Source organism: Orycteropus afer, unplaced genomic scaffold (assembly GCF_000298275.1).
Source record: "Orycteropus afer afer isolate SDZICR_OR568_19922 unplaced genomic scaffold, OryAfe1.0 scaffold00011, whole genome shotgun sequence".
NCBI classification, from domain to species: Eukaryota; Metazoa; Chordata; class Mammalia; order Tubulidentata; family Orycteropodidae; genus Orycteropus; species Orycteropus afer.
This window is the reverse complement of record NW_006921598.1, coordinates 9,385,940-9,397,346: the sequence shown is the minus strand read 5'-3', so window position 1 is coordinate 9,397,346 and position 11,407 is coordinate 9,385,940. Positions and strand designations below refer to the sequence as shown.

Below are 11,407 nucleotides of genomic sequence, written 5' to 3'. Positions count from 1 at the left end.
AAAAAAAAAAAAAAAGATTCAATACAGATTATATGGGTACATGTACAGCAAGGAAGATAAAATATCCATAAAATTAACCAATGTTTGACTACAGTGGTAAAATATAAGTTCAGTACAAATCTGATCAGTAGTGTACTGCCATAGAGTCGATTCCAACTCATAGTGACATTACAGGACAGAGCAAAAACCCTATAGGGTTTCTAAGGCTGTAAATCTGGAAGCAGGCTGACTCATCTTTCTCCAGTGGAGTAGCTGGTGAGTTTAAACTGCCAACTTTCTTGGTTAGCAGTCAAATGCCTTAACCAGAGCTCCTTGTCAAATCTGAAAAGTTAGGAGAAAATATAAGAATGCATTTTCATTCCTTTACAAAAACATTTTATATTCAAAGAACTATTTGGGCCAACCACTAAGGAGATTTAAAGAAAAGATGATAAAAGAAAGGACTAATAACCTTAGAGAAGCCCACAGTTTATTTTATGAGATTAAAGTATAACCAAACAGATACTTTTTAAGGTGGTAACTACTTCCTTATCTTAGTGTAAGAAACAGCAAAGCATCCTGAAGGAGAGATTTTTTTTTTTTTTTTTTGCTTTGAGAATAATGGCTTCAGTTCTAAAGATGCATGACAATTATGTTACAACTATTCAAGAGGAAAAGATAGAAAAGAACATTAGTTATGATTTCACTGTAAGCCCTTTGGAATGGAGAGCAGAGAAAAGATTGAGTAAGTATGCACAGGAATCCAAGATTCTATTCAGACCCAAATTGCTTCTCTTTTCAGTCACATGTTATTACACCATTTCTCCTGGACTTGGCCTCAGAATAAGATTAGGGGCAGCTAAGAACACGAGAGAACCTGAGAAACTGCATGCCAGGGAAGAGGAAAGGATGAGCTGATGACCAGGAACTAGATTGTCATGAGAAAAATCTAATTCTAGACAAAAGTATAAATGAGGCAAAAAAAAAATCACTTGTCATCAAGCCAGTCTAAAATGGTAAAGGAATAGTTTTGTGATACGCAAGTACATGTGTGTGTGTTACTTAAAAGCTGCAAGACTAGGAATCCATGCCTAGGGTGATATGGAAAAAAACATAGCAACTACCCTTCCAACTCCTCTTTCCTATCATAAAATCCTACACCTGAGTAATAGTGGTGGCTTAGGAATACTTACCTTCAGCAACATCAACATGTAGTGCTAAAAGCAGCAGATGCACAAAAAATAGGGTCAGTTGATGGAGTCATCAAATTTTCACTTTCCTAGAATCTGGAGACTAGAAAAAGGACCCCTTCAATGGAGTCAGTTTAAAATCTCAAGGAATTATTGTAAGGGGGAACATCTAGGAAATGAAAAAGATTCTTGCAATATTGCAGTGCACCATGATTTAAGGGAAAGGGGAGCAGGGGACAAGCTATTTCATTTGAATAATGGAGAAATGCAGCCTTATTTTGTTCTGCAAGCTGAGGAAGAGAAAACATCACTGCACCAAGAATTACAATTCAGCTGGGGACCACAAATGAAACACATACAAGAGCCACAGGCACACAGGAGAAAGTGGAATCAGGAAAGCACCACCTAATACACATGTGACTGTGGAACACATTAAAGGTGGCAAGTCTAAGATGTGCTCTAAGTATGATACACTGAATTTTGAATACTTAATATGAAAATAACAATGTAAATATCTCAGTAATTGTCTTACACTGAGTAAATACTGAGATGATAATATTTTGAATACATTGTGTTAAAGCAAATACATTATTAAAATTAATTTCAACTGTTTCATTTTACTTTTCTTAATATGGCCACTAAAAAATTTTAAATTATGTATGTAGCTCATATTAATAATTTGTATATATTTCTGTCAGTCAGCACCAGTTTAAGCCATTCAAGGTTTTCTTCTAGAATATTATTTTATCAGGTAGAAAAAGAGGGGGGACTGGAAAGAAAAGATAGTATACATAGCAAAGAACAGTTAAGAAGCTGCTGATATACACTAAGTACAAAGCAATAAGGATCCAAATTGACAATGATAAAAAAAGGAACCAATAGCAAGGATGAGCCACATATCAGACTTTAGTGACCATTTAACAATAGGCTGCCCCTCACAGACATGTATAATATGAAGGGAGAGACAAAATAATAGAGGTAAAATTAAAGGCATGGGTTGGAGATAGATTTGGTAGACAGCAATAGGTACAGGCATAAAGATGAATGTCTTCTACAAAAAGAAGGAACCCAAACCAAATCTACTGCCATCGAGTCGATTCTAACTCATAGCAACCCAAAAGGACTAAGTAGAACTACTCCATAGGGTTTTCAAGGCTATAAATGTTTATGGAAGCAAACTACAGTATCTTTCTCCCACGGAACAGCTGGTGGGGTCAAACCAACATTTTGGTTCAGAGCCAAGTGCATTAACCATTGTGCCACCAGAGCCCTAAAAAAAAAAACGGGAAGAAATACCTTAGAAGAAAAGCACAAAGAAGAACACCTATCAAAAAGGAAGAAGAGGCAGAGAAAGTCATTGCCTTAAATGGCTTACTACAATGGAAGAGTTGGAGTAAAATTACAATACCCTCTCTTCATTTCAATTGTCTAATACTGGCATCAAGTAAGTTTTTAATAACATAAAATTAAATCTATAAACTAAGAATAGATCTAAAACTTCTGGGAATATTTAGTATCTAGATCAGTAGTCTTTTTTTGTTTGTTTGTTTCTGGAAAGGCTTTATTACGTGGGATGGGCTGTAGCAGACACAAAGGGGCAGGGCTGGCTCAGTCCTTCTTGGCAGCAGCCTTCCTCATGTCGGCCAGGACATTGCTCAGTTCTTCTCGTTTCCTCTTGGCACGAATGTGTGTCCCCACACGCTTCTTGATGAACTTGAGGGCCCGCTTGTCCTTGGAGACCTTGAGCAGCTCCATGGCGCGCCGCTCATAGGGCGCAAAACCGCACACCTGCCGTATCATGTCCCGCACGAACTTGGTGTGCTTGGTGAGGCTCCCGCGGCGGCAACTATGCCTCGGCTTGCTCACGTTCTTGGTCACTTTGTGGCCCTTGTTGAGGCCCACAGCCATAGGGTACCGCACAGCCATGGCTGCTAAACTTCAATGGCTGCTGTGGCGGAAGGGCAGCGCCGCACTGAACTCTTAGATCAGTAGTATTGAGCTACAAAGTTTATCGAATCTTTTCTCTAACTCTTCAGTACACAATATAAAGGAAGTACAATCAAATTAGATTGAACTATGCAAACAGATTAAACAACTTAGGGCTTATTGTTGTTGCTGTTGTTATGTGTTGTTGAGTCGTATCTGACTCATAGTAACCCTATATACAACAGAATAAAACATTACCCAGTCCCATGCCAGACTCACGATCCCCGCTATGCCTGAGCCCATGACTGCAGCCACCTTGTCAATCCATCTTGTTGAGGGCCTTCCCCTCTTTCCTTGAACTTCCGTTTTACCAAGCATGACCTCCTTCTCCAGAGAATGGTCCCTTCTGACAACATGACCAAAGTAGGTCAAACAAAGTCTGGCCATTCTTGCTTTCAAGGAGCATTCCAGCTGCACTTCTTCCAGGACAGATTTGTTCTTTTAGCAGTCCATGTTACTTTCAGCATTCTTTGCCAGCACCACAATTCAAAAGCATCAACTCTTCTATAGTCTTCCTTATTTATTCTCCAGCTCTCATATGCATACGAGGTGACTGAAAATACTATGGCTGGGGTTAGGCACATCTTAGTCTTCAAGGAAACATCTTTGCTCCTCAGCATTTGAAAGAGGTCTTTTGCAACAGATTTACCCAATGCAATACACCTTTTGATGTCCTGACTGTTGCCTCCATTGGTGTTATTTGTAGAAGCAAGTAAAATGAAGTCTTTCGCAACTTCAATCTTTTCTCTATCTATCATGATGCTTCTAAATGTTCCAATTGTGAGGATTTTTGTTTTCTTTATATTGAGGTGTAATCCATACTGTAGACCATACATCATAAACTTCATCAGTAAGTGCTTCAAGTTATCTTTATCGTCAGCAAGCAAAGTTGTGTCGTGTGCATATCGCAGATTGTTAATGAGTCTTCCTCCAATACTGATGCCACATTCTTCTTCATACAGTCCAGCTTCTTGGATTATTTGCTCAGTATACAAATTGAGTAAGTATGCTGAAAGGACACAACCCTGACACACTCCCTTCCTGATTTTAAACCATGCAGTGTCCCCTTGTTCTGTTTGAATGACAGCCTCCTGTCTATACAAGTTCCTCATGAGTACAATTAAGTGTTCCAGAATTTCCATTCTTCTCAATATTATCTACAATTTGTTATGATCCACACAATCAAATGCCTTAGCATAGTCAAAAAGACACAAGTAAACATCTCTCTGGTATTTTTTCCTTTGAGCCAAGATCCATCTGACATCAGCAATAATATCCATCACTTCATATCCCCTTCTGCATCCAGTGTGCATTTCTGGAAGTTCTCTGTCAATATACTGCTGCCACTGTTTTTGAATTATCTTCAGTAAGACATTACTTGCATGTGATATCAATAATACTGTTCGATAATTTTCACATTCTATGGAATCACCTTTCTTTGGAATGGGTACAAATATGATTCTCTTCCAGTCAGTTGCCCAGGTAGTTAGCTGTCTTCCAAATTTCTTGGCATAGCCAAGTGAGTACCTCCAGTGCAGCATCCGTTTGTTGAAACATCTCATTGGGTATTCCATCAATCCCCGGAACTTTGTTTTTGCCAAGTCCTTCAGTGCAGCTTCAACGTCTTCCTTCAATACTATTGGTTCTTGATCATATGCCATCTCCTGAAGTGGATGATCATCTACCAATTCTTTTTGTTATTGTGACTCTGTGTATTCCATCCATCTTATTTTGATGTTTCCTGCATGGTTCAACATATTGCCCATGGAATCTTTCAGTATTGCTATTCGAGGTCTAAATTTTTTCCTAGTTCTTCCAGCTTAAGAAATGCTGAGACTGGGACATTAAAAGCTAGGAAGCTGCCATCTAGATGCAACAACGGGTCTCTCCTCGTCAAGAAGAAAGAAGAAAACCAAAATTAATGGAAACAATCAGTCCTAGCGACTGGTACACCATCCGATCTGCAGCCTATACAACTATGAGACCAGAAGAACTAGATGGTGCCCAGCTACCACTGTCATCCACTTGGAAGGGATGTAGGAGATCCTGCATAAAGAGGGAGAACAATGTGGTACAAAACTCAAAATCATTTGGAGGCAAAAAAAAAAAAAAAAAGAAGGTGGGGACCAGGTTTGCTGGTCCAATAGAGCCTGGTGTAACCACTGAGACTATGGCCCCTAGCTGCTCTTCAGGTCTGGAATTGAACCCACAACTGTGGTTTCCAGCCAAACAAAGTACAGGCATGTGAGTTAAACATTTACCTCAAGTAGACACATGCCCTGGAGAGAACAATCATGGGAGAAGGAAGGGCTGCTTATGCACAGGGAGATAGCTCAGAGTGCAGAAGAGTATGAAGGGATCGACACTGGGAGGAGGTAACTATGGGGAGGAAGTGGGAGGGGAGCTGCTGCATTGTAAATTTTGGTCAATGACATGAGACAAAGTATATGTGAACTGCTGTATGAAAAGTGAATTTACTCTGTAAATCTTCACCCAAATCCTAAAAAAAAAAAAAAAAAAAAATGCTGAGTGTGTTCTTCCCTTTTGGTTTTCTAACTCCAGGTCTTTGGACATCTCATTATAATGAATGACTGCATCTTCTTGAGCTGCTCTTTGAAATCTTCTGTTCAGCTTTTTTATCTTGTCAATTCTTCCATTTGCTTTAGCTACTGCCTGTTCAAGGGCAAGTTTCAGAGTCTCTTCTGACATCCATTTTGGTCTTTTCTTCCCTTCCTATCTTTTTAATGACCTTTTGCTTCCTTCATGGATGATGTTCTTGATGTCATCCCACAATTCCTCTGGTTTTTGGTCACTGGTGTTCAATGCATCAAATCTATTCTTTAGATAATCTCTAAATTCAGGAGGGATATAATCAAGGTCATATTTTGGCTCTCCTGGACTTGTTTTAACTGTCTTCAGCTTCAACTTGAACTTGGATATGAGCAGTCAATGATCGGTCACACAGTCAGCTCCTGGCCTTGTTTTGGCTGAAGATACTGAGCTTCTCCATCACCTCTTGCCACAGATGTAGTCAATCTGATTCCTGAGTACGCCATCTGGAGAAGTCCACATGTATAGCTGCCATTTGTGTTGTTGAAAAAAGGTATTTGCAATGAGTAAGTCGTTGGTCTTGCAAAATTCTATCTCCAGCTTCATTTCTAACAGCAAGGCCATATTTTCCAACTACTGGTGATTATTTTTTGTTTCCAACTTTTGCATTCCAACCACCAGTGCTAATTAACACATCTTGATTGCATGGTAAGTCAATTTCAGACTGCAGAAGTTGATAAAAATCTTCAATGTCCTCACCTTTGGCTTTGGTGGTTGATGCATAAATTTGAATAAGAGTAGTATTAACTGGTCCTCCTCATAGGCATATGGATATTATCTTATCACTGACAGCACTGGACTTCAGGATAGATCTTGATACATTCTTTATCATGATGATGCCACACCCTTCTTCTTAATTTGCTGTTCCCAGCATAGCAGATCATATGATCATTTGATTCAAACTGGCCAAAACCAGTCTATTTCAGCTCACTAATGCCTAGGATATCAATCTTTATATATTCCATTTCATTTTTGACAACTTCCAATTTTCCTAGATTTATACTTCGTACATTCCTTGGTCCTATTATTAATGGATGTTTGCAGCTGTTTCTTCTCATCTTGAGATGTGCTATATCAGCAAAGGGGGTCCCAAAAGCTTTACTCAATCCACATCGTTAAGGCAGGCTCTACCCTGAGGAGGCAGCTCTCCAGTCGTATTTTGAGTGCCTTCCAACCTGAGGGACTCATCTTCTAGCACTGTATCACACAATGTTTCAGGGCTATTCATAAAGTTTTCCAGTAATATATCAGATAGTGCTTCACTGCTATTCATAAGCTTTTCACTGGCCAATTCTTTCAGAAGTGGATAGCCTTCCTTCTTTGAGTCTGTCTTAGTCTGGAAGGTCCACTGAAACCTGTCCATCATGTATAACCCTGCTAGCATTTGAAGGGTGGCATACCACCGGTGGCATACCCTTCAGCCTCACAGCAACACTCAAGCTACCACAGTACAACAAACGGACATACAAGTTTGTCTCCCCTAGCTATTCTAAACTGCTCTGTTCATTACCTGGTTTCCCCTTCCCTGCTCGCTTACCCAACCCACCCCCAGGGCAAATACCCGCATTCTGCTGATCCCAGGGCTGGCTTAGTGCAGCCTGTGCCTGGGGTGGCTCTAGGCACGCAAACACCAGCCTTCTGCTGGTCCTGAGGCTGGCTTACTGCAAGCTGAGCCCAGGACAGCTCCAGGCACGCAAACACCTGCCTTCTGCTGGTCCCGGCTACGTAGGAGTAAACAGAACAGTAAGAACTAAGAAGCATACTAGAGACTACTGAAGTAACTCTGAAACAAGGTCCGATAAGTCTAAGGACCAAATAGTTTGTATAGCATCAGGTTTTAAAGATCATTCAAGCCAAGAAACAGAAAACATAAAGTCTAAGAAGTGTGAGAGTCATCAGAGAAGAGAGGTAAATGGAATTTCCAGGATGATATAGTGAAGCAAATTCCTAAATTATGCAGCAGGATGAGAAAGTAATCAGCCAAAATTGGAGTAACGGCATGAAGGTTTCAGAAGAAATGCCTCTAAGTAAAAACTGGACAGAATATATTATCTGGTATGTTTGATTATACCAAAAAGGATTTAAAAGTAGTTCTGGAGAGTCTGAGATAAGAATTAGTGATAAATAACCTTAACATATAAAAATTTGAGAAAATTCCAAACTCTAGACAAAATCGACAGTTTGGTAAGGAAAAAATACAGACTTGTGTAATATTAAGTTGGATGTGAACAATGTTTGTTCCCCATAAAATAAATACTAATATTGAACATTCATTTCATTAGCATTTGATAGAATTAAAAAGAGATGATAGGAGAGGGAAGGGGTGAGAGGTTGTTGGTAAAATAAATGGCTCAATCTTGTTCTTCAACAGTAGAAAGTAAGCAGATCATGTGCAAAAAAAATAATAAAAAACAAGAAAGAGTGGCAAAAGCAGCATAAAGAGATTTTGTAGATATATGGAAGTAAGTGGGGGAAAAAATACCTAAATCACTGAAAGTGATTGTCTCTAGGGATGGCACTTTAGGAGTAGGGAAGGGTGGTAGTGGTGACTGCTCTGTTATTCATTTTAAGCCAAGCTGTTTTAACTGAATTTTAAAATCATGAGCATCTATTAGGTTTTATTTCCAATTTATGTAATTTTCCCATAATGAAAAATATTATTGATTTTGAATGCACCCAAAAAAAGAGGGAGAACTATAAGACATGATATGGCAGAAATCCTCAAGAAAACATTATACCTTGATGAAAAGGTATATTTTAAACAATTATATATATCATTACCAAGTAGCATTTATCCTAGGAGTGCATGGATGAGTCTCAACACGAGAAAAATCAATGTAATTTTCTACATTAATGTCATGAAAAAGCAAAATCACATGATAATCCCAATAGGAAACAGGAAAACCAACTGTTAACTCTCAAAACCTATTTATGATTTAAAAAACATTTGGAAGAACAGAAACAAATTTCTTAACATAGTAAAGCATATCTGATAGATCTCTACCATGAACATAGATAATAATAAGAATTAAGCTACATTCTCTTTGAGGTTGGGAATAAGACAAACATGGCTCCCTCTCCCCAATCCAATCAGAGAAAGAAGTTAAGGCAGTAAATAAAACTCCTGGCCAACATATGAAATTAGACAAATATAAGAACAAAGAAGTTTGATAAAGCAATAGTATGCCAGTACCTTAGACATATCAAATATAAACTTGAGAGAAAATAAGACACCATTTACTATAAAAACAGAAAATGAAAAATAGCTAGAAATTTATCTGACAATAACAATAAAACACTTAAATTCTATTATAGAGAAAGGAGTTCCTGGGTGATACAAATGGTTAATGCACTTGGCTTCTAACCTAAAGGTTGGCAGCTTCTGTCCACCCACAGGTGCCTCAGAAGAAAGACCTGATGATCTACTTTCTAAAAAACCAGCCACTGAAACCCAGTGGAGTATAGTTGCGCTCTTGACACACATGGGTTTGCCACAAGTTGAAATCAACTCAATAGCGACTGCTTTGATTTAACATTGTAAAGACATCGATTTTCTCCAAGTAAATCTAAATTCAAAGAAATTCCGATTAAACTCTTAACAAGAATGTTTGGGTGATTCTGAAACTTATATGTTAAATCAAATATCCACAAATATTTCAGAAAATTCTGGCAAATACCAAGTACAATAATGTTGTAATAAAAAGTATGATTATTAGAATGGGAACATAGTAATAAACCAACTGACTACAGTAGACATCACAGAAGAGACTCATTTAATTGTGAGGTCTATTCTCTTATATATACCAAAATCTCATATATGCCTGAGTCTGAACATGGAGTTTAATACACTGAAATTTACTGTAATTACTATTATTTTTATACAGTATTTCTTTCAATCTCAGGAGATTGAGACTGGAAAATACTGGGAACTCAAGGATCCAGCTTTCATTTTCCCAAACCAGTGCTTTCTATAATATCTGTCACCAGCCTCTAACTCTCTTCTTTCACCCCTTTTCTCCTTACCACATATAATTAGATTTTTCCTTCTTTCCTGTTTGGCAAGAAAAGTTGGGAGGAGGACAGAAGCCAATCACAAATCATATCTTATCTAAATCTGCATTTTAGCAGAGTTTTACTATGTATGTAAAACATGTATATAAACAAATAAACAAAAAAAAAAAACCAAACTCACTGCCAATTTGACTCATCGCGACCCCTCCTTGGGTTTCAGACATGGTATCTCTTCGAAAGTAGATTGCCCAATCTTCCTTCTGAAGAGTGCCTGGTGGGTTTGAACCACTAGCCTTCTGGTTAGCAGTCAAGTGCCTTAGGCACTACACCACCAGAGTGGTGGGGGTGATACCTTGAGAAATACAACTCTTTCCTACAGAGTAGTGGTTCTCACACTTGAGTGTGCACCAGAATCACTTAGAGAGCTTGTTAAAATACAAATTGCTGGGTCTCATCCCCAGAGTTTCTGATCAGTAGATCTGAGGTGAAGATCAAGAGTCTGCATGTATAACAACTTCTTGGATGGTGCTAATGTTCTTCCTTCACAGGCCAACCTTTGGGACACACTGCCCTATAGAGCAATAGTTCTCAACTGGGGCAATTTTGCCCTTCAGGGAACATTTAGCAACATTTGTGCTGGCTGGCATCTAGTGACCTGCTAAACATTCTACCATGCATAGGTCAGCCAGACCAACAAAGTACTACCTGGTCCAAAACAGCTCTGGTGGTGTAGTACTTAAGGCACCTGACTGCTAACCAGAAGGCTGGCAGTTCAAACCTACCAGCCGCTCCTCAGAAGGAAGGTTGGGCAATCTACTTCCATAGTGATACCACCTCAGAAACCCAAGGAGGATTGCTATTAGTCAGGTTCAACTCGACAGCACATAACAACAACAAGGTGGAGAAACCCTGCTATAGAGTAAAAAAACTCACTGCTGTCAAGTCAGATCCAACTCATAGCTTCAAATACATGATTTGACCATTAAGTTGGTGAAATTTTTTCAGTGAGTTTCAGAAATTCAACATGGAATAAATATTTTAAAAATTCTATTATTCTTCAAGTATTGATACAGGACAGAGTAAAACTGCCCCTTAGAGTTGCAAGACTACAAATCTTTACATGAGCAGAATTGCACACCTTTCTCCTGTAGAGCAGCTGGTGGGTTCAAACCTCCAAACTTATGAGTTAGCAGCAGAGCATTTAACCATTGCACAATCAAGACACCTCAAATCTTTCAATGTTTTTCACCCACAATAAAATGAAGTTTTAAAAATATTAATACTTAAAGGTATACCAAGCAACAGAAAGAAGCACTTATGCTATAATCAATTTCTAGTAAAAAATATAACATTCAGTTCATAAGAATTAAAACCAACTAATTTTGTCTAATTATATTAAAAGACTAACTTCCTTGAAAGTAATAATCAACAAGGTTTTATTTCTTGAGTGAAAAGCATACACGTGTTCATTTTAGTATTGTTGTTGTTGTTGTTATGCGCTGTCGAGTCTGATCCAACTCATAGTGACCCCTCCTTGGGCTTCTGAGGCAGTATCACTACGGAAGTAGATTGCCCCATCTTCCTTCTGAGGAGTGGCTGGTGAGTTTGAACCGCCAGCCTTCTGGTTAGCA

General features: G+C 38.6%; 2 protein-coding genes across 2 annotated transcripts in view; both read right to left on the bottom strand.

Annotated features, from left to right (window-relative positions):
* RNGTT (RNA guanylyltransferase and 5'-phosphatase) overlaps window positions 1-11,407 on the bottom strand; it is a 521,901-nt gene that overhangs the window by 242,351 nt on the left and 268,143 nt on the right. The gene's annotated exons all lie outside the window — the stretch shown is intronic.
* Window positions 2,778-3,095, bottom strand: LOC103205556 (60S ribosomal protein L36-like). The gene has a single exon (XM_042782240.1). The coding sequence runs from the start codon at window positions 3,093-3,095 to the stop codon at window positions 2,778-2,780; it is 318 nt and encodes a 105-aa protein (XP_042638174.1).